The sequence below is a fragment of the Oryctolagus cuniculus genome, chromosome 2 (assembly GCF_051225735.1).
Source record: "Oryctolagus cuniculus isolate XC-2025 breed Fujian yellow rabbit chromosome 2, ASM5122573v1, whole genome shotgun sequence".
Classification (NCBI taxonomy): domain Eukaryota; kingdom Metazoa; phylum Chordata; class Mammalia; order Lagomorpha; family Leporidae; genus Oryctolagus; species Oryctolagus cuniculus.
Window position 1 is genome coordinate 34,856,390 of NC_142868.1, and position 23,835 is coordinate 34,880,224.

A 23,835-nucleotide genomic window follows, 5' to 3' on the forward strand; every position below is an offset into this window, starting at 1 on the left:
ATAACTTGTATCAATGTAAACACCAAATCAAAGGAATCAACAAGAAACATCACTAAATATTTTTAGGAAAGCACATAAAGGGAAAGTAGGAAAGACTATTTACTGATTCCTGCTGTGTGCCAGGAATATATTTTACACACATCCTCACACACACACTTTGTACATGTACTTCTATATATTATGAGCTCAATTAATCATCACAGGAATCCTTTGAGGACAGTGACATTTGTCCATTTTAAAAAGTGAGGAGTGGGGCCGGCGCTGTGGTGTAGCGGGTAAGGCCACCGCCTGCAGTGCCAGCATCTCATATGACCACTGGTTTGCGTCCTGGCTGCTCCGCTTCCTATCCAGCTATCTGCTACAGCCTGGGATGGCCCAAGTCCCTGGGCCCCTGCACGCACATGGGAGACTCGGAAGAAGCTCCTGGCTCTTGACTTTGGATTGGCACAGCTCCGGCCATTGCAGCTATCTGGGAAGTGAACCAGAGGATGGAAGACCTCTCTCTCTCTCTCTCTCTCTCTCTCTCTCTCTCTCTCTCTCTGCCTTTGCCTCTCTGTAACTCTGCCTTTCAAATAAATCTTTTAAAAAAATAAAATAAAAAGGGAGGACAGCCGAGCAGTTAGGCACTAGTTAGGCCATCCGCATCCCGTGTCAGAGTCCTGTCTAGCACCTGACTCCAGCTTCCTGCTAATGCAGACCCTGGGAGGCAGCAGGTGGCACAAGCATGGGTCCCCAACACCCACGCGGGAGACCCAGGCTGAGAGCTCCTGGCTTCTGGCTTTAGCTTGACCCAGTTTCAGCTGTTACAGGCATCTTTCTCTCTGTAGCCCAAATAAATAAATTTTTTTTAATTCTAAAAACAAGAACACTGGGGCTCAAAGATGCTTCCTAACTTGCCTAAGGACATAGAGAAACTAAGCAGATCTGCAATTTGACACTGAGGTACAAGGAAGGCAGGGAGGGGATAGGAGGAGAGGATGACAGGGAAGGGGAAGAGGCGAGGGGAGGGGACAGGAAGGGGAGGGAGGGGAACTAGAAGGGAAGGAACAGAAAGCAGCTCAGTATCTCCATGCTCTGTCATTGCAAACCTTTCAAACTTCTAGAAGCGCTTTTTTAAAAAATAATTTATTTTTATTTATTTCAAAGGCAGAGAGATCTTCCATCTGTTTTTCACTGCCTAAATGCCTGCAACAACCAAGGCTAGGCCAGGCTATGCTGAAGCCCGGAGCCCAGAATTAATCCGGGGTCTCTCACATGGGTGGCAGGGACCCAAGCACCAGAGCCGTCACCTGCTGCCTCCCTGAGTGGAGCCAGCACTCTAACTCAGCGCTCTGAGCAGAGGCGCAGGCACCCCAAGTCACATTCTTAACCACCGTGCCACACCCTGGCCCCCTTTCAAAGGCTCTTGATGGAGCGCAGAGGGGAACGCTTCACTCTGATGGAATCCAGACCGTACATATGCAATGGGTGGTGAGTCCAAGTATGCCCATATGGGCAAAGTAACACAGATTAAACAGCCATCTAGTTCATCCCAAAATCTCCCGTCATTGAAGTTTCATCAAGCTACTCCAAACTGTACACGGCACCTTCTCTCTCTTCCACCAACCCAAGCCAAGCCCCTGGGGTCCTCCCTGGGGAAGGTCAACGTGGAATTCCCAGGCTTGGCAGAGGCACGTGTAGAAGGCAGCATGAAAAGCCCCAGCTTGGGGGAGAGCGGGGGATTCAGTCTGCCCCCTTCCTAGACTTCTGGTCATTCTGGATTGGGTTTGATGTCAAAATTCTTATTTTTCTTGCCGATTTGATTTAGAAAAAAAATCTCCTGGAAAACATCATGCATTTAAAACTTCTCATACCCCATCTAACATTTTTTTCCATCTTAAAGATTACAAATATAATTATGGTCTAAGTAATCAATAGTAAGCCATCCTGTTTATGTTGCTCCAACGTAGTTAAGAAACAAACAAATAAAAATCCTTCCCAGCTCTAACTCCAGCAATTTTCTCCTGCTTCTGAGCCCTGAGTTCACCAGCGAGACGATGTTGTTGATTTCTGGCAAGTGAGCAAAGCAGCAGTACAAGCTCCAGACATTTTAGGCCCCCTGCCCACGCCAGACACACTCACCAACTCACAGCTGCGGAATCACCTAGGCAGGTCCCTCCCCACCCCAGCACCCCCTCCGCTTTCTAGGGTTCTTGGAATCTGCAGACACTGGAAGGTGGGCTGGCTTCCCGTAAGAACCTACAGTGATGTCGATCGGTATGGTCTGAAGCTTGAAACCGACGACAGCCCTGGACTGTATGGGTGGGCAGCATTCGTGCTTCTCCCCCATCTTGCTTCCCCCGTTCCTGCCCCCAGGACACACACACGGCAAACTCACACTGTAAGTAACCAAGTGAAATCCGTCAATTAAGGTTAAAAATACTACAGAGAGAAAAGTGTCTATGGTAATTCTTTCTGGAGTGAATACTCAGAATAACTTGTCTGTCTGTCTCTCCCTTGCCTCCCCTGCCTTCCCTCCCTCCCTTCCTCCTTTTTCTCCTTCTCCTCCTTCTCTCCCCTCCCCTCCCCTCCCCTCCCCTCCCCTTCCCTTTTTTCTGTCTCTGTCTCTCTTTAATTTGGAGAGCAGAAAGACAGAGAGACAGATGGACAGATCTCCCATCCATGGGTTTACTCCCCAAATGTCTACAACAGCAGGGGCGGGGCCAGCCTGAAGCTGGAAGCCCTTCATACGCATCTTGATGCCAGTCTTGGACACCTCATTAGTGCACATATGTAGTGAGGGGGGAGCGGAGCGACAGCGGGGGCAGACTGCTCAGTGACGAGTGTGGGAGGCCTGGCGGCAAGGCTGGCGCTCTGTGCCCATAACCCCGCCACGGGGCCAGCAAGCAGGACTCGCAGCCCTGCCGGCCAGACTCAGCACCCAGCCCTGCTCCTGCCCTTGCAAGGAAGCCAGGGCCACCCGGCAATGAGGAGCGAGACAAAATCAACAGGACTGGATGGAAATCGGGCCAGCCCTCGTCTGCAAGTTCCCCATGTCTGAAGTCACTTTCCGCGGGTGTACAATCGCAGTCCTTCCTTTAGTCCCGCCCGTGCTTGTCCTTACTGGGAGAGTTAATTTTCCATACAAGAACATAAGGTCACAGTGTGCTGAGCCCTCACTGCTCGCAAACACAGTGGGGAGTGCTCCGGGCCTCTTACTCAGGTGATCATCACAACCACACCGGGCCACAGAGGAAGGAACACAGGATGCCAGGTGCCCGGGTCACACTGTCCACTTAGCCGTGACAGAGCTGGGATTCTTTTTTTTTTTTTTTTTTGACAGGCAGAGTGGACAGTGAGAGAGAGAGAGACAGAGAGAAAGGTCTTCCTTTGCCATTGGTTCACTCTCCAATGGCCACCGCGGCCTGTGCGCTGCGGCCGGCGCATCGCGCTGATCCGATGGCAGGAGCCAGGAGCCAGCTGCTTTTCCTGGTCTCCCATGGGGTGCAGGGCCCAAGCACCTGGGCCATCCTCCACTGCACTCCCTGGCCACAGCAGAGAGCTGGCCTGGAAGAGGGGCAACCGGGACAGAATCCGGCGCCCCGACCGGGACTAGAACCCGGTATGCCGGCGCCGCAAGGCGGAGGATTAGCCTAGTGAGCCGCGGCGCCGGCTTGAGCTGGGATTCTAAACATTCAACCTTTATGCTGCAGTAAAGCTTCCGTCACAGATCCCGTTTTAGGGTCAAGAATGAGAGAAGAGAATTTTGATGTGAATGAAATGGGAGAGGGAGCAGGAGATGGGAGGGGTGCGAGTGGGAGGGAAATTATGTGGGGGGAGGAAGACATTGTAATCCATAAACTGTAGTTTGGAAATTTATATTTACTAAATAAAAAAATAAAATAAATAAATTAAAAAAAAAAGAATGAGAGAAGAGACTTCCAAACGTTTCATTTCTGTAACACAGAAGCAATTAAGAAGAACCCTTTCCCTTGATGCTACCAAAATCAAGACCATTTTTTTTTTTATAAAGAAAATGAAGGGTGGGCATTTAGTCTAGTGCTTAAAACACCACATTGGGAGTCCTGCGCTCCATACTCAGGTGCCTGGGTTTGACACTCGCCTCTGGCTCCTGACTCCAGCTTCCTGCTAATGCAAACCCTGCAAGGCAACAGGTGAGGCTCAAGTAATTGAGTCTCTGTCACCCAGGGGAATTCCCAGCTTGCTGCTTTGGCCTCAACCCATTTCTGGAGTATGGGGGCATTCGGGTGTGAACCAGTCCATGGGAGCACACTTCCCCTCTTCCTCTGAAGATAAAAAAGAAAGAAAACGAGTGTTTTCCATCAGGATTGTGAAAATTAAAAGGAGAGGGAAGGAAAGAGGGAAAGGAGGAGGGAGGAAGAAGAGGAATGTTTTGTTAGGATTAGGATTCTTGTGAAAATTTTTTAAGGATTTATTTTCTTTATTTGAAAGACAGAGTTACAGAGAGAGGCAAATGACCACAAGGGCAAGAGCTGCACTGATCCGAAGCCAGGAGCCAAGAGCTTCTTCCTGTTCTCCCACACAACTGCAGGGGCCTAGGGACTTGGGCCATCTTCTACTGCTTTCCCAGGCCACAGCAGAAAGCTGGATCGGAAGAGGAGCAGCTAGACTCAAACCAGTGCCCACATGGGATGCCAGCACTACAGGCCAGGGCTTTAACCCCCTGCGCCACAGCGCCGGCCTCTCTTGTGAAATTTTAGCCAGTTCAGTATCCACTCTGCTAGAACACAGCACTTTAAACCCAACAGAAGGCTCTGAGCAAGGCAGATCCTGCTGGAATTGGAGCTGTGCCTCTCAAATTGGGATGTAGAGGAATCGCCTAGAGAACTTGTTAACACCCAGGTTCCTGAGCCCCACCTCCCTGGCCTGAGCACGTGGGGTGCAGGTGGAGCCCAGGTATCATCTTTTAAACACAGCATCTAGGAGGTCCTGATGCAGGCAGACCACAGGTCAAATGTGGAGGAAGCAGCGCTGTGCTGTACCACCAACTGCAATGAGATTTCCTCCCTGACTTGGAAATGAAGGAAACAAGGTTGCTCTTGGAATTAAAAGTGCAACAGCAGGCCGGCGCCACGGCTCACTACGCTAATCCTCCACCTTGCGGCGCCGGCACACCGGGTTCTAGTCCCGGTCGGGGTGCCGGATTCTGTCCCGGTTGCCCCTCTTCCAGGCCAGCTCTCTGCTGTGGCCAGGGAGTGCAGTGGAGGATGGCCCAGGTGCTTGGGCCCTGCACCCCATGGGAGACCAGGAGAAGCACCTGGCTCCTGCCATCGGATCAGCGCGATGCACCGGCCGCAGCGCGCCGGCCGCGGCAGCCATTGGAGGGTGAACCGACGGCAAAAGGAAGACCTTTCTCTCTCTCTCTCTCTCTCTCTCTCTCTCTCTCTCTCTCTCCACTCTGCCTGTCAAAAAAATTTTTTAAAAAAATACAACAGCTAAATCAGCTGATGAATCAACCCCAAGAAGTGGGATATGAATGAGACAGGATGGCTCCCGCAGTACCACTTACCTTTACTCAACAGAAAATATGATCATATCTTCAGAAAGATTGTGTTAGCCAAAAATTAGGCATCTTTATAAAAGCAAAGTATCTCTTCTTCTCTAAAGAAGATGGTGTCTTAGCTGATACTCTTTCTAGGACTCCAAGTCCCTGCCAGTGTCAACCCAACGGGGACAAGGACTGGACACGTCAGACCATCCCAGCCTGATGCCATTTAAATAGCTGTTTCCTCCGACTCCCCTTTGGCTGAGACCATGTTCCTAGAGCAGCCTGCTGCTTACGTGTGGGTGTCCCAGGCAGCTGCACCGTTATTTCGCTGGAGAATAAAACACTGGCATTGAGACGCTATACTGACCATGCAATGTCAAGAAATCACAAAATGCCTGGCAGACTGACAGCTGGCATGACCATTCACTAAACTGGTATTTTAGCTTTAGTATTTCAGACTTGGGAACCCGCGAGTTCATCCCTGAGACATGGACCTGCTTTTAGTGCCTCTCACTCGAGGCCCTGGGCCAGGAGATTTCTTTCAATTCACCAATGCCTCGCTGCAAAGTCTGTGGGTATCTTACCTGGCAGAAAGCCTCACCTTTACTTCTGAGTGCACACACATCTGTCGTTCTTCACTTTACCACACAGCAAGTAATGACCTGAGCAACGGGACACGTCATCACTGTATTTGACAGCTCAATAATAGGTGAATGAGATACTCAGCCATTTTTCTAGCAGTATGGCTAGACTGAGTTTAATATTCAAATTGGGAAAAAAGAACACACTGGACAAACCATCACAACAATTTCACCATTTTTTTTTCCAGGCAGCTGTCTCACAATACCCAGTCTGGTGAAGTCACCAATGCCCTGCCCCCATCCTTATCTGATCTTCTACATCCAAGTATGGTTAAAACCATCACACACACCACAAAGACCAAACAAGAGCCCAGACAGGGTGGAAGAATGTAGTGTCCAGGGGACAAAATCTGACCATCTCTTGCCTTCTCTCACAGAGCCACAACTCTAACTTCAGGACCTCACACGCAGGCCATTCCCACACCATCTCAACCGACAACTCTCAAAATCAAACAATCATCTGTCGCTCCCCCTCTTCGTGGAGGAGCGACACTAAACCCTGCGCTGTTCTTTCGTCTGCTCGGCCCTCCCCGGGTTTGCTGCTGGTTCTTCCCGGGTTGGCTACTATCCCTTCCACCTCCGTGGAAGGGCAGTTCCCCCCTGGCCACATTCCCCACTTCCGCAGGGGAGCGGCACACCGCTGGCCGGCTTTCTTGGGGGCTGCACAGGCGTTCCCTCAGATGTTCCCCTTAGATGTTCCTGGTGCATGCCGTCTCTCTCCTCCTTTATAGTCCTTCTCTGCCAATCCCAACTCGGCTGCCCACACGCCGAGTACGCTGCTCTCCTCCAATCAGGAGCAAGTCCTACAGTTTATTGGTTGAACTGGAGGCAGCTGTGCAGAAGCTGTTTACTTCTCTCCCAGCGCCATATTGTGGGAGAGCAGATGCATAGAATAAGTCTTAATTCCAGTAACTCAGTCCAGTCCGGGCTGCTCCCCACAATCATCTTTCTCCAAAAACGAATTCCTCTTCCCCAATTTCAGTTTCTAAAACAGTGCATTTTTCCTTATTATATCATGCAATGAGATCAAGCACAATATTTTTTTGCCCATGTAATTAATAAGAGCCAAATGAACACCACAGTGTATTGCGGCAATATACAACATAGTGTATTTTTTCAGTCTGCAGGGTGAAAATCTGACATTTTTTTATCCTACACGCTCTCTCCCCAGCTCATCCAATCATGAGCCTTGGGGAGTCACTGATTTCTTTACTTTCATTCTGTTTTTACAACTACTGATCGTGTCCAGTCCTCCTCAACATCTTGAACTACTGTGACAATCTCAGCACTGCCTGCCTCCCCGGCCCCACTGACAGATCCTAGCCACCAGCATCAGATACGACCTCAAACTCCACCTTACAACGGCCACCATGCACTTGCACTAGGAGAAGCAAGCTCGCCATTAGGTATGGGAGTCTCCAGCCTGGCCCCCACCCTCCCTCCCCCTCGTGGACTCACCTCCTCTACCAAATCGCTGGGGCACTGGCCCTCGTCCAGAGGGGACTTCGGGGGTCTCTGAGGCTGACACTAGGACTTTACTGACAGCCTTCTTACCTGAGGTGACACTTCAGTCACAGCTTCTCCAAATGATGGACAGTATTGCTGGCAGTGGTTATCACATTCTCCAATACCACACACTCCCTACAAGGAAGTCCTTGCCGAAGCAGCAGAAGCTACTCATCTTACTACCTCTCAGCTCTCTCTAACGGAGTTACACAGATGGACTGCTGCCGCCCGGAAGCAGGGCTTCCAGGAAACCATGCGTGCGCCTCGGCTGCAAGCTGCACCAGCTGCTTATCCATGCAGCGCCTCATTTACTTGAAAGAGCAGCTGACAGCCACGCGGTAGTTATCCAAACCTGGGCACTGAGCAGACGCCTTCTCCACCGTGAACCAGGTGAGCCTGTCCCTTCAAGGAAAACAACTGACACCGCGGCTTGCCAACAGTAAGACGTGAACTTTCAAGTAAACACCCGAATTTTGGAAAACTCGTATTTGCCAATGTGAGCTTGACAGCTTCCCAATAATGAAAGGCTTTTCTGATGAGATGGTGAGATTAACGAACACAGTGTTTTCATATTGTATAATGAAATGTGTCAACATTTGGAAGATCTTCATAACTCACTGAACCAATAGTTTCCAAATAAACAATGCATGATGTTACAAATTTATATACTGATAAACATCCATTCAAAATGCATCCTAGAGGAGTGGATTAAAAATCTTTTTGAACAACAGATTTGGATATAACAGAGAACAAAAAGCTATTATGATTCTTACAGATTCCATATTATACCTAATCTTCATGAAACTACAGATTAACAGTGTTTCATTGTAACATCAAAAAGAATCTCTATCAAACTGGAAAGGGTAGTAAAATACTCCTTCCTTTGGCACCTCCGTATCTGCAGGAGGCTGGCAGGATTTTCTTCGCCTCCCTCACCCGAAACAATGTAGGGAGGCAGGACAGGAGTGGATGAATGAGTCTGGCTGTCTAGGATTGAAAAGGTGTTCAAATACAGAAAACAGTGTTCCTTTGCTGACTAACTCTGTTGTTTACATTAATAGACTTCTCATTTTTAAAAGAGTAACTTAAATTATTAAATAAGTTAACAGGAAATATTAACCTATATAGTCCACAGGAAAAAAATCCTTGGGGTTCCCCGTCATTTCTGGGGGGGTAAAGGGATTCTGAAGTTGAAGAACTCTGCCTCCGAGCAATCTCTTCCCTCGTTTTCTTCAAGCGTGTTGCTCCTGGGTGGCCCCCACTTCTTCCTTTCTCTCATTCTGCTCTCTCCAAGCCTCAGCGTGAGTGTTCCCCGTCAAGTAATGTCTTGCCTGGAACTCCGTGACCCTCATCTCTTCCACACACTCAGCACTTGGCAGAAATCTACCTGCGATCGCTGGTGAGCGCAATTTTCCCACAATATTTTCTGGCCACAAGCATGTGCCAGGCTCTCTTTATTCTAGATGCTGGGACGCAGTAGTGAACAAGGCAGATGGGACCGTCTTCCTGCTCCAGCTCACAGTCTAGTCTCTCCACTCAGAGTGCACTTGGCCACCAGAAGTCCTCAGCATCACCGGAGAGAGGGTTAAGAAGGCAGAATTTGCACAACTGGGATTTCAAAAAAGCATTTTTTTTTACATACAGAATCTCAGGGCTCAGCCTATACCCCCTCGATCAATATTTCTGTTTCAGAAGATCACCAGATTTTCCTGCATATTAAAATTTTCAAAGAATTTATGCATCTCCCTAACCCTTATGAATTTCTCAGAGGCCAACTATTATCTTGAATTTGTTTGTACTGCTGTACTTTGGATTTGTTGTAATCATTTAATTGTGCTAATTGTTTACTCAAACGTGAATAACTACTGTATCAACTCATTTCTGGGGATTAAAAACAAAAGAGCCAAGAGAAAATGGCCTAGATCCCAAAGAAACATCCCTTCTCGTGGCAGAAATACAACAGCAAGTATAATGACAGCCAGCACCTCAAACAACAGCTTCTGTGGGCCAGGTATTGTGCCAAGGGCTGCCTCTAACAATCTCATACTGTAGGTTATCCCTACCATTCCCATTATACAGCCAGAAAGCCTGGAGCTCAGAGGTCAAGAAAGGGAAGGAGTTGCAAAGGTCAGGATGCCTATCTCTAACCCCTAGAAAGTGATCAATGCCCCATGACAGAGCTAAATCGATTTAAATAAACTTTGAGGAAGGAGCCTAGGGGTTCCCTGGAGAAAAGACAGTCTCAGTCTTGGACTCAAGCCCAGAGCACTAAGCCCGGTTCCTTGCACATATTAGGAATTCAAGCTCGTTGACTGACTTATTGTGAATGGATTAAAGCTAACCTCTAATCCTTATTTAAAGTACCCTAACCTAAAAAGAAATAGTGCAGGTGTTTTCCAAGCCAAGAATTTTCTATTAAAGAGAATGGAGGGGAGGCAGAGATGCTGCTCTCTGATGGGCTACCCACGGAATCCGTCCTCTGACTCACGGCCCTTCTTCTACAGCACAGGGAGGAAGACTAAACAGGAGACGGAGGAACAAGACATCAAGTAACAGATGCAAGCCACCTTGGAAGCCTGGAAGAGGCTGATGCTCCTCTGGGAATAGGGAAGAATGGAAATGTTGACCAAAGACCTCCTCAGGAGTGTAAAGCAGGGATTGGGGAGTTTACCCATTACCAAAAAACGGCCCTGGAAACTTCCACCAACAAAGTTAAATTTCCTTTGCTATATCTCCCATCAGCTTTGGCCCAGTGACTTATTTTCAGGGACTTCTCCACTCTCACATGGAACACTGACTTCATTTTTAAAATATTCTGAGAGAATATTCTAAAGGTTCTATTAATGATTCTCTAAATACCTATTAGGGATTAAATAGGCGTTCATCAGTGAGCCACCTTGTTTAACCTTTGCCATCAGAAACACTTTCACATGTATGAGAAAAAGTGGCCTGGTAACAAGCAAGAGATCAAAACCAGTTTCCCAAACAAGCCATTTATAGGATGAGATCCACCTTTCTAACATCCCAGATGCACCAGTTCTGTGCAATTCTAAACGAAGAATTTGTCAAGTAACACAGAGGGAGAAGAAACGTCAACCGACAAGGTCTCAATGACACTGAGGAAGAATTCATGTAAAAATTAAATTGTCATAATCAAGAGTAAATAGATTGAAGACTAAACAAACAACTAAAACCGAAAGTTTGTACGCAATGAACATCAGCTCCTAGCTTGGTACCAAATACAAATGGTTGGGGCCATCTCACTGCCTCACTTTCTGATCACCCTATGCTAACGTATACATATGATTTTCTCTTTCTTTTTCTTTAAAAAAGATTTATTTAAGTCAGAGGCCCAGCCAGAGTAGCTATACATATGATTTTCTTTTTTTTAAAAGATTTTATTTATTTATTTGAGAGGTAGAGTTACAGACAGTGAGAGAGAGACAGAGAAAGGTCTTTCTTCCATTGGTTCACTCCCCCAAATGGCCACAACAGCCGGAGCTACGCTGATCCGAAGCCAGGAGCCAGGTGCTTCTTCCTGGTCTCCCATGAGGGTGCAGGGGCCCAAGGACTTGGACCATCTTCTACTGCTTTCCCAGGCCATAGCAGAGAGTTGGATTGGAAGAGGAGCAGCTGGGACTAGAACCGGCGCCCATATGGGATGCTGGCACCACAGGTGGAGGATTAACCTACCATGCCATGGCGCCAGCCCCATATACATATGATTTTCTAACAGTCCAACATTTTGATTTTTTCCAATCAAATCTGTTTGAATGTGAAGTTTTATTTCACTGTTTGCATCCTAGGGTTCTAACAAGGAAACGCAATATCCAAAGTATAAGGGTAATTGGTAAGTAGCCTCACATTTAAGGAAGCAAACTGGGCATATTAACTGAGTCAGACTCAAAGCACAAAATTTATGAACCACCCACATCCTAGCTTTTGAAAAGCTAATGTTTTCCTTCTTCGAATCAGATTAACAGATGGGGAACTCTGAGAAGTCATCTAAAGATGTCTTGAGAAATTTCAAGCATGTTTTCTTAACAGTTCATGTCACACTTTATGATTCTGCCAGAAGGCATGGGACTGAGACCAGGACAACTGATTAAAAGAAGTCTGTAGATCCAAGGGTGTCACTGCTACGGCACTGCGCCATGCACAGCCACATAGGCAAGAGCAGAACCAGCAGAATTAGTCTGGTTCTCTCTACTGTCACAGTTCCACGTGTATATGACAGCTGAGTCCGCTGACACGGAGCAGGGACCCCCAAGCTCCAACTGTGGAGCTGGAAGACACAGGATCCATCTAAAGGGGCCGCTGACTCTTGTCTCTGGCATTTGAACCCAGTGTTGTCAACTTTCTGAATGTACAGAACTAAGAGGCCCATGTTTGCTTCTAAGCACTGCTGTCTACTCCAGATTTTCTAAAGCACGTCTGGGCATGGTCCGTGGTCGCTCCAGCACTCGCCATTGGTGATGTGGAAAGTTCTTATGATTTTTGTTGCCTTTTGCATTGCCCAAAAATTAGGGTTACACACACCTGTAAGTTTTGTAAACAATGAATGTCCCTTAAACTGAGATGAGAAACACATGGCTCTCCATATTATTCCAGACTGTTCTTAAGCTTTGCTCAAAAGGAATAACCTCATTTTCACATGCCACATTTCTGAACGACCCCACCCTTCCGTGCTGAGCCACATGGTCAATGTTGAGCCTGCCATCGTCCCCGCGTCTACCTCTTCCATTCACAGCACCCTAGAGCTCCAGAGCTTTTTCTGGTCCTGTCTAGAATACACCTGCTCTCTTGTGCACATTCACAGACTGTGAGACCTCCACTGCTGCTCATCTCATTGTGTTGCTCCCTGAATACTTCCAGTAATTCTTTATAATGGAAAGCAACCCAAATGATCTGGAACATTCACCTAAATATACTTCTTATCTAGAACTTTCTAAGGCACTAAAGTCTGATTTGTAAAACCCACCCTCCACCCTAGAACAGAGTGTGCCTGAGCTATTTCGGAAACATCTCACATCTGCCTTCCGAATGCTTCTCGTCACACCAGGGAACTCTCAATTGAGAAGACAGGCCAAGAAGGCCAGTGAATCTCTCCGTATGCCTGAGAAATTAAAACTACCTCAGCAGGGCTCACCAGCTAAAAACAAGGCATTCCCTAGATACTGGAATTTTAGGGAAAAGGGAAAAAAATAACTTTTGTTAAAATTACCAAAAGATGGGGCCTGGCTCCTGGCTTCAGATCAGCGCAGCTCTGGCTGATGCAGCCAATTGGGGAGTGAACCAGCAGATGGAAGACCTTTCTCTCTCTCTCTGCCTCTCTGTCTCTTTCTGTGTAACTCTTTCAAAATAAATAAATAAACAAATAAATTTAAAAAAATTTTTTTAAAAATTACCAAAAGCCATTTGGGATAAAAATGAACATTTACAAGAGGTTTTAAAAGTGTGAAAGATACAAACTTATCCAAAGCTTTAACACTCAGTGCTGTCAGTTGTGTTGACATAATTAGATTTGGGCCTTGGCTTCTGCGCTAATCAACAACTTTGGCTTGCAAAAGAGTTTCCTTTGCCGACTGAAAACCAATCAACGTACAATATCCAAGGATTCAAACTCCTGCGTGAGTTGGATCAATCTGTGAAGGCAACTGAAATCAAGGTGGCCTTTCCTTTGACACTGACCCTTCTGATGCAAAGATCCATAGACTCAGACACAAACAAGGTGTGTGCTAGCCTGGAGCGCAGGCCCCAAACCTTCACCCCTCTGTGAGTCCCAGAACAGAAGTAAGAATCACCCTATGCAAGTGCTCTAAACAATTATTTTACACAAGCCGTGTGCACTGTTTCTAGTGCCCTAGGCATACTGAAGAGGCAAACCTGAGACTCGCTGCCTCTATGCAAACTGATGACATTTATGCGGCTTCTTACTTTGTGCTGTGCACTGTGTAGAGAGGGTCACATACACATATGTTCTCATCTGAAGTGAAACTTCTGAGTAAGGCAGCAAACCACTGGGAGGCCTTGGAAACATTTCTTTGGGTGTGCAGAAAAGGGATATTCTATAGCTCAGAAGGTCTAGAGAGTTTCGCAGAGGAGATAACATTTGAGCTAAATGTCAATTGCTTGCAGGCTCAGAAATATCCTCCAAAATAGTTTTTCATTTTCCAGATTCTCAACATAGCTATCCCCATGCATTTAGTTCAACCACATGAAGTCTGATGTATTCAGCTCAAGGACCTCATATCTAAGTTTCAAGGCATGGCACAGTGGCATGGCCTCCTAAGTGTGTGAACCCAGCACAAAGCAGGCCCACAGAATTTCAGTGTGTCTTTCCCAATAACTGGTTATTCAGCTTCACCTATTATGTGACAGCATGATCAATGAAGTTATAAAATATATAGCTCATACCAAAATCAGACATGGATTAAAGCACAACATCAAATAGCTTATTCCACACATCAGGGATGTTCTAAGTAGATGAACGCCTCAATGGTGCAGAGCCAGGATTTGAACTCAGGAAGTTGACCACACAGCCCCTGTTCTTAACCACAAGTTAATGGTGCCTGAAGCCCACTGCCACACCGCCTAGACCTGTTTTGCTCTGTGCATAATTCTGCCCTTGTACACTTTAGTAATGAACCTAATTTTGCAATGCCTATTACATAAGATCCATCTGGCTTCACTACTCTGTGTCTTCAACTCTGCTAAGTCCCAAATTAAACCCAAGCGTTGGCCACTGAAACCTCCACAACGCTGCATCTTTCAAAAGTACTCACGATGTAAACACCAAGTGACTGACAGACGCCACACACAGTGTGACCACAGGTACTCATCTCAGCCACGAGGCTCACCCAGGGAAACGCATCTGACAAAACCCAAACCAGAAGGGCTGGCCGATGCCACTGCTTCTTTCAGAATCAGGGTGGAAGCACCAGCGTCCCTAGGTCCCTCCGAGCACGCCAGCATCTCATAGACGCTCTTCTTTGTCCTTACAGCCTCTGGCTTTCTCCAAGGACAGACTACACCAGAGAAAAAGAGCAGCAACATAGTGTCCACATGATTGATTGAGCAAAAAAGTTACTAAAAAGCTGGAGGGGGGCAATTCAGAAAGAAAGGGAAAGAGAAAGCAGTCCATCTCCAGGCCGGCAGTGTGTTTTATTTTATAAATAGCATTCTAACTTGGAAAGGGTGCCCCTGGGGTAGAAATGACTCAACTCTATTTTTCAAGGCTCCCGGAATGCAGTCTACAATCCAGAGATAATTGTGCCATGATTTAGTCATAAAACACACACCACTGTGATACGTATTTATACCACACAGAGCATAAACAGGCAAATACACACTGTGTAAGTACTATGGAACAGCATACTAATATCTTATAAAACATCTGCTTTTAATTGTCTTTCAACGGTCAATATCTTTTACATATATGATGATAAACAAATATGCATATGCTATATAGCACATACAGTAAACATTACAAAACACTGATTTTACCATTATATGTGAAACATATAATGATTCATTTAAATTTATCACGTTGATGGGGCAGAACTTTGGCACAGTGGTTAAGACTTTGCTTGGGATGCCTATGTCCATATCGGCCTGGGTTCAAATCCAGGCTGCACTTTTCATTCCAGCTTCCTGCTGATGCAAGCTTCAGGAAGCTGCAGGTACTGGCTCAAGAGGGTGAGTCCCTGGCACCCATGTGGGAGACTTACAGTGAGTTCTTTTTTTAAAAAAAAATGTATTCATTTATTTATTTGAAAGGCAGAGTTACAGAGAGGCAGAGGCAGAGAGAGAGAGATATAGAGAGAGGTGTTTTCCATCCTCTGTCTCACTCCCCAATTTGCTGCAAAGGCCAGAGCTATGCTGATCCAAAGCCAGGAGCCAGGAGCTTCTTCCAGGTCTCCCATGTGGGTGCAGTGGCCCAAGACTTGGGCCATTTTCTACTGCTTTCCCAGGCCACAGCAAAGATTGGAAGTGGAGCAGCCAGGACTCGAACTGGTGCCCATATGGGATGCTGGCACTGCAGGCGGTAGTTTACCCACTACGCCACAGCGCCGGCCCCGTGACCATTTTAAATACCAACAATATAGTTCACTGGAAAGAGAAAAATCAAAAGAAAGATCCGTGCCAAAGCACCACTTGGTTCCTCACTATCCACTCAGTGTCCGCTGCCCGAGACTGGGACAGGTGATCAGGATGTCTCATCTGCATTAAGGAGGGCTCACTTCAGGCAGGTCCCACAGCTGACTCTGAGACCATTCCAAAATGTCTTAGTGCTCATAATTTGAGAACTGCAGCGTGCTGTGATCCGCAAACACTCGTTCTGAAGGACAGCACAGGCCTGGCTCCTCGTGTGTTTGTTAAAGATGCAGTCTCATGGCTCCTGAGTCACAGCTAACACTTTCTCTCAAGTAGCTCTGATTCAAAGTCCATCCTTAGCCACCTGCCAAGGGCCACCAGCACAGTCAACCTCACTGTGAATTCAAAGGGCCTCAAGACCAATTCTGAAAGCAAAAACCGAGTGCATCTTCTCCACAAGTCAGAAAACTCTAATACACTTCACAACATGTGCCAAGCCCTGTAACGGGAGGAGCCCAACAGAAGGTAACCCGCGGACACTGAGCCAATGAGCAGCAAAGCTCAGCGCACAGCGGCGGGGAAGTGTTCCGAGAGAGGGAGCAGAAGCACACCTCAGGAGGACATCGCAGTAGGTACAGGGGACTGAATATTTTCAGTGTCCACTTTGCCCTCTCCTCAGGCCCTTATACCAGGCTCTCCACTCAGCAAAAGGGCTACTGGCTAGAAACATCTACATACTCATCAGTGGGGGAAACGCTAAATAAACCACAGAACACATGTTGAGAAATACCATGGACAATACTTAACAAATTGAAGTACAAAAATGGACGGATCTGCAAGATAGGTTCTCAAGTGGAAGAAGCAAAACACAAAACAATTTGAGTAATGCTTTTCTTGCTTTAACTTCTTTGAAAATTTGCAAGCATACAAATCATAGAGCATGATGAGCCTTCATATACCCATAACGCAGCTTTAACCGTCAGAAGCATCTGGACAACTTGTTTTTTTGTTGTTCCCAACCCTAATTCTGTTGAAGAAAACCCCATACATACTATTGTTTACGTTAGTATCCACACCTGGACCTCGGAATGCACAGGGGATTGGCTGCAGGACTTCTCCCGAATACCACAATCTGCAGGTGCTCAGGCTCCTTTTAAAGTCGGTACAAAGTATTTGCCTCCGACCCACACACGTCCTCCCACATACTTTCAATCGTCTCTGGATTACTTATAATGCCCCACACAATGTGAGTACTACAGAAATAGTTGTTATACTTATTGTTTAGGGAATAACGTCAAGAAAAAAAGTATTCAGTACGGATGTAATTTCTTCCCCCAGGCATTTCTGATTGGCAGTTGAGTGAATTCATGGCTATGAAGAGCACACTGTGTTATACTATACTGTGTAGCTGACACTATAACATGTTAGCGTACATCTCTAAAAGACAAGGGCTCTTTAAAAATATTGTCATTACAAATTCTTGAGTAAAGTTTTAAATGTATCATAAATGTGGGTATTTGCCTAAATTGTTTTCTGGAAGGACATACATGCATGCACACACACACACACATACACACACACAAACACACGTAGTGGTCATGGCTGGGAAGAGTTATGAGGGGCAGGGGGGGCTTCACTGTTCCTTTAATGCCTTCCAGTTAATTCAGCACTTCCAACGGATTGCAAGTTAACTGCACAGGAATTACTGAGGCCACCGCGGACGGCACTGAAAGCAGGAGAGGGAGCTTGGCTGTGCGATGGCCGCGTCGGCAGGGTGGGCGTTTGGCCTGACAATTAAGACACTGCATCCCACCCTGGAGTGCCTACGCTCCAGTCCTGGCTCTGCTCTGAGCCCAGTTTCCTGTGAATGCGGACCCTGAGAGGCAGCACTGATGGCTTTAGGTCCCTACCACCTATGTGGGGCACCCACACCGAGTTCCCGGCTCTCAGCCTCAGCCACCTGTCTGCCGTGGGCAGATGGGGACTCTGTTTCTCTGCCCCACAAATAAAATATAAATAAATAAAATGCTAGAAAACATGCTTAGGAGTCATACCAATACTGGTAGGTGACAATGTTCACAAGCTATAGGATATGAATTTTCCAAATGGGTAAAAAGGAACGGAGAGCCGTGAACTGAGTGACATTACCGAACACAATTATGATTCAAATAATGTGCAGGCCTAGACATTTACGAGAGGAAAAGGACTCATCTCAATCTCTATTACCATATCCAGCGCAGGAAGATGATGGAATCGATCACTTAAAGTACTGCGATTTTAAAGGGCACTTCAAAAACACCTTTTTTTTTTTTTTAAATAAAACAAGTTAACATCTGAACTCTCTCCTCCTCCTTTTCCTTATCTTTCATGCTTGCACTTTATCTGCCGTACAGGTTGGGAGTATGGTCTTCCTTTTTTGGTGGTCACACCTGTCTTGTTTGTTCTATCTGCAGCACATTCAGACGGCCCTGGGATCCATGAGAGCAGGTGCTGGGCTACCTTTCTGAGTCCTGTTCACAGCGAGTTCAGATACAACAGCCTCATGATGGCCATCGTTCAATCTTACGATGATCAGGAGAGTGGGGACTAGGAAAAAAATGAGATGAAATACAGCTGCCTTTTAGGACCCCATTCACTTCTGTCACAATCTTAACCCCTCTGAAAAGCCAAAGATGTCACACATACAGGCAAAAGTACAGAGAGACCGGTTTCAATTACTGGCTGCAATCCTAGACGTCTAAACAGATTTCGCAAGATATGCCATTTTCTCACTTTCAAATATCAGTTGAACAGGCTAATAAAATACTCCCCAGTAAAGGGCAAAAGGAAAATGTCTTCATTAAACAGACTCCTGATGCTTTAAATTTCCAACTTTTCAAGCATAACTAAGTTCTTCTGAAGATTTTTAAATAGTTGGCTCTCTTCTAATCAGTTTAAATCCTGCCCACTGCAACTGTATTATTTTTTCAATTTATTTAACGAAAGCCAGTATTCTTGGGTAGATACACTCCCCTAAGCACTGGCAGTGTAATTTCTACGTAGACGGTGTTTTACTGTACATAACACCAAGGGCATATTTCTTTTACAGGCATGTTCACTGGAACAAAACTAAGCCAAAGTATGATCAAGGACTCCAACACACATTGCCCAATCTCACCCCAAAAGGCTCACGTTCCTCTCTGCCTGGGAATGGCCATTTTTGCTCAGTCTAGAGATTCACTCCATCCAGAGCTACACACACCCAGTGAGAAGTGCCGCTGAGGCCACAGCCGGCCCGGGAGGTACCTGTTTCATCCGGGGAGCTGGGGGAGGCGCTGTCCTGCGACAAGGTGGTCCAGCTCGACTCCTCGTCGCTCGGCGCCAGGTTCTGGATCCGGTGGAGCGCGCAGTCGGTTTTGGCTCCCGTTTTAGGGTGATCCTTCTTGGTCTCTGGGCTGGAGGACACGGTGGCTACCTGGCCATCTTCAGGGCTGGTCTGGCGCTTGCTTGGTTTCTGCAGCAGCAACTCGCCATTCCCGGCGATGGTGGAGGCCTGGCCCTGGCCCGCCGGGGACTTCTCTTCCCCAGCCCCGGGGCAGTTGCCCAAGTTCTGCTCTAGCTCTCGGGCCGAGGTTTCCAGGTCTGCATAGTAATTTAGGAAGCTCTTAGTTCTCCTGGGCTGGGCGGGTAAAATCTCGCAGGCCGAGGACTCCTGCGGGGGGGCCTCTTTGCCCTCTAACTTCTCAGAAGTTATGTTGATGCTGGCCGTGGGGCTGATGTTCTTGTTGGGGTCCTGCTGCCCCTGGTCGGCAGCCTTGCGGAGCTGGTTCTCCCCGTTCTTCACCAGCTTCATGTTGGCAGAGCCATTTCCCAGCAGGGGCTGGGCGGCTGGGTCCGAGAGGCCCATGGCCGCCTGGATGTTAGTCAGTGCATATTTCTTCCTGCATTTGGGAGGGGTGCTGTTCTTGGTTTCCGAGTGCTTGATTTCGGCGTTCAACAGTTCATTGTGGGAGGAGCGGAGGTTCAGGGTGTTGGGCGGTGTGGCTGCGCTGTTCCGATTTGCGACCTCTGCGGTTCCGCTGCTGGCCATAAACACGGCCAAGGTGCCAGCACCCGAGTCAGCTGGGGAGACAAGAGTTGCTCGTTAGACACCTGCCACGATTAAACCACTGAGCACACAGGACCAGTGCACATTTGCAGACAGAAAATGGCAAGAAGGGATGCTGTGGCTGCATCACAGTCTAAGAGAACCGACCCACAGGCCCCCCTACTTCACCCTTGTTTCCTGTGTGAAACAGGAACGAGTTCAGGTTTTAACGTGGAAACTCAAAAGTCATTGAAGAGAAAATCTAATTAGTCGGAGGGTCTACATTTTACTCAGAATAACACAGTGTCTCTCTTTTGAACTCAGAGAAAAGCGTTTTCCGCCGATAAGCTTGCAACACATGCTCTTGCCGAACAGTTCCCCCACACTGTCATTCTGCAGCTCCTCCAGGCATCAACAGCAACCTGCTCGCCAGCCCTCTGGGGCTCCCGCTTCCTTAATTAATCTGAAAGGTCACTGTTCAATCACGCTCCATATGTCCCAGGTAATTTTTCTCAACCGTGTTTAGAAACTGTGCTCTGACTGCCTGGAAAACCAAACCTCCATTAGTTTACTGATTTATTTATGAGTGTGTTGGACCTGGGCTTTGTATTTCTACTAGATGGAAATTCTGAAGAATGGCCCAATTCCTCGACAACACGCACACAAAGCACTAACAGTGTAGCACTGAGTCCTTGTCCACAGGCATGGTGGGGCCCCTGGTACATACAGACTCAGCTGCCTGCTGAGTGTCCTTGCAGAACTCCTAGGAAACCGTATGACAGTTGCATTTATCTCAAATATTGTTTGCTCCATAGGTGATTTATTCCATATGTCTCTTGCTAGGAAGAAAGGCAGGCTTCTCCTAGCAGAAGGGAACACAATTCATCAGGCAGGTTCCCTGAGGTTTCACATCTCCCTACGAGCAATGGCCTCTTTCTTAATGGATCCTTTGCCCTCCACAGACGCTCTGGTGATCTCTGTATCTGCAGTAGATGGACCAAAGCACACCTCCTGCCATTCTTGAAATTGCCTTCCAACAAGTCCCTCATCCTCCCCCAGGAAAAACAGGGATCTTCGAGGAAGAGGGCAAGACTTTCCCCATCTTTGGGAGCTTCCAAGTATTTCTCTATGGTCCAATACTCAGAGTGGGCAATTTTAGAAAAGAGGCCCTCACTTGAGAGTCCTTGTGCTTCCACATTGCACATTTCTGGCAGAACAACCAGTGGCCCGCAAGACAGCACAGGGCCGTGGCCCAGGGTGGTTAGAGCTCATGACTTAGGACTCCTGCCCACCCAGCACCCCACCGCAGCTCTTGGATCTCACTTTACAGCAGCAGCAGAGAATTTTTAGTGTTTCTAACTTTTAAACAGTACTCTGAAAATTAACGTTTGAAAACCTGCCTCTTATTACTGTCGGGCTACTGCTCTATGGAAAACACATGGTTCCATTCATAATTCACCCTCACTCAAAAGCAGCATTTGATACAAGCAGGCTCCGCCCTGAACGTCCAGGACGCCCTCCGAGAGACACAGCCACTGCACAGACGCACCAGAGGCTGCTATTTTTAGATTCGGGTATTTACAGTGACAATTTGAGAAAGTGGAAATCTGCTGGCTTCCTCAAAGGCATGGTAAAAACATTTCTATGAGGTCGTTTCATGGCATCAGATATTGTATTTAGCAAGGTTATCAGGAAGAAATTTTTATTCACTTTGTTTATAACCAGAACCCTTTGCGGAAGGAATACTAGCAGAGTTTCGAGGTGATTTTAATGCTAAGGTAGCTTTTATATCCTGGATGTGCCAGCCACATTCTTACAAGCCTTTTGGATCCCATCACCCTCTCGGGGCCCTGCTAACTCCTCTTCTTGCTAAAAATCATGAGTGGCAGGAAGGAAAGAAGTGTAGCGAGGAGTCAGAATAGGACCTCTCACTCCCACCCCAGTGCAAATTGGGTGTACAAATGCAGCTCTGTGTAGGCTGATTTCACATGGCAAAGCCTGCACAGTTTAAGTTTGTGGTAGGTATTAAACGATGGTATCAGCTGGAGGCAAAATCAAAGGCTTAGTCCAACACGAAGACAGCCAGGCCAATCCCTTGAAGCATATGGTTATCTCCAGGAGTCAACACATCAACTGGGAAGTCCTCTGGGCCCAAAAGGGTCATGAAGCAGACAGAGGTTAGCAACATCCTAGGAAGATCAAGGCTGCAAGAGGGAGGCCCTGACAGTGAGAGGCGTGGTGAGGCTCAGAGAGACAAAGGCTTGCAAGCTGTCCCAGCTCCTTCCTGACAACATGGCCCAAGATCCAGCACACTGGCCTGCAGTTTCTCTGAACAGTGACAGTGCCTGGCTGACGTGTGGAACAGAGAGCCGAGCACAGGAATTAGCAACAGCCCCCCTCCCCACTTTGTGGCCAAGTGACAGAGCACAGGGCTGCCTGCAAAGGTCCCCGGATTCCCCACCTCTCCGCTTGGTGCCAGCGACAGAAGCAGCCTTGCTGTAGACACACACAGAGTGTGCAGATGAACAAGAAGGAACAAAGACCTTGGGCCTATGAGGGCTTAATTATGAAAAAAAAAATACATTCCTTGGGTTTAAGAGAAAGAAGGTCTATGTTTCTATTTAAACGAAAGAAAATCTTAATAATGTCTCTTTAACCCTTTTAATATTTGGCTGGCTTCTTCAGAATCAAAAAGTCTAAGAAATAAGACAAATTCTTTTTTTTTAAAAAAAAAGGTTTATTTTATTTATTTGAAAAACAGAGTTACAGAGAGATGTAGAGCCAGAAAGAGAGAAAAAAAAAATCTTCCATCTACTGGTTCACTCCCCAAATAACCACAACAGCCAGAGCTGAGCCAATCTGAAGCCAGGAGCTTCTTCCAGGTCTCCCACGTGGGTGCAGTGGGCCAAGTACTTGAGCCATCTCCTACTGCTTTCCCAGGCCATAGCAGAGAGCTGGATCAGAGTGAGTGAGCAGCCGGGACTCAAACTGGTGCCAATATGGGATACTGGCACTGCAGGTGCCGGCTTTACCGGCTATGCCACAGTGCCACTGCCGCCCCCACCCCCAACACCTGGTATACACTTTTAAAAAGAATACATGCTTGGGCTCTACTCTCAAAGATACTCCCAAAAATTCTGATTCAATTTCTCCAGGACTGGGCCTAGACAGGGCATTAAAATGAAATTTGAGGGCTGGGTGCTTTGGTACAGTAGTTAAGCTGTTGCTTAGGGCAACCACATCCCATATCAGACTGCCAAGGTTCAAGTCTTGCTCCACTTCTGATCCAGCTTCCAGCTAAGACACACCCTGGGAAGCAGCTGGCAGTGGCTCAAGTACTTGGGTCCCTACCATCCATGTGGGTGTCCTGGATTGCGTTCTGGGCTCCTTACTTTGGCCTGGCTATTTCAGACATTTGGGGAGTGAACCAGATAATGGAAAATCTCCCTCCCCCCCACCACTTGATCTGCCTTTCAAATGAGTAGATATATTTATATACATATGTATATATTTAAATATACTGTCCTTTAGGTGAGACTGCCTGCAGTAAGGAAGACATAGAGACGACCTGGAAGAAGACGAAGGTACACATCTGAATTAGGAACTTCAGAGGCAAGAGATCTTTCTCGTAACACGTTCTCAGCAGCCTTTGCTTCTAGCAAATCCCTACTCCCCCTCGAAGATACACCGTGGACGTCACCTCTTTCTGCAGGCTTCTCTCGCCCCTTCTGGGCAGGCTCTAGAGTCCCTTCATTACACTCCCACACCTTCATAAACCATGGCTGTTACAGCATCGCTCAAACTGTGCTGTTTAAAATTTTTAATCTGCATCAGTTTCCCACTGGATCCCTACCAACCAGCATAGCAGCCTAGCACACAGCAGGCACTCAATAAATGCTTGTAGAATAAATCCTTGAATACAATGAGAAAGGCAGGTGTTTTGTTAACATCTCAAGAAATGTATACATACGATGTCTAGGTTGGTAAAATTTCTGAGTTTCTTATAAAAAACTGAA

The 23,835-nt window shown here is 47.1% G+C and overlaps 1 protein-coding gene across 13 annotated transcripts in view; it reads right to left on the reverse strand.

Annotated features, from left to right (window-relative positions):
- APBB2 (amyloid beta precursor protein binding family B member 2) overlaps window positions 1-23,835 on the reverse strand; it is a 397,109-nt gene that overhangs the window by 134,333 nt on the left and 238,941 nt on the right. For 12 of the 13 annotated variants that reach the window (XM_070068136.2, XM_089327105.1, XM_051830952.3 and 9 more), the window contains one exon: window positions 19,039-19,854. In XM_070068136.2, coding sequence (XP_069924237.1) covers window positions 19,039-19,854 — 816 coding nt within the window. Of the gene's footprint in view, window positions 1-19,038; window positions 19,855-23,835 lie in introns of those variants that run through there. The other variant, XR_016229875.1, reaches the window with a different exon arrangement.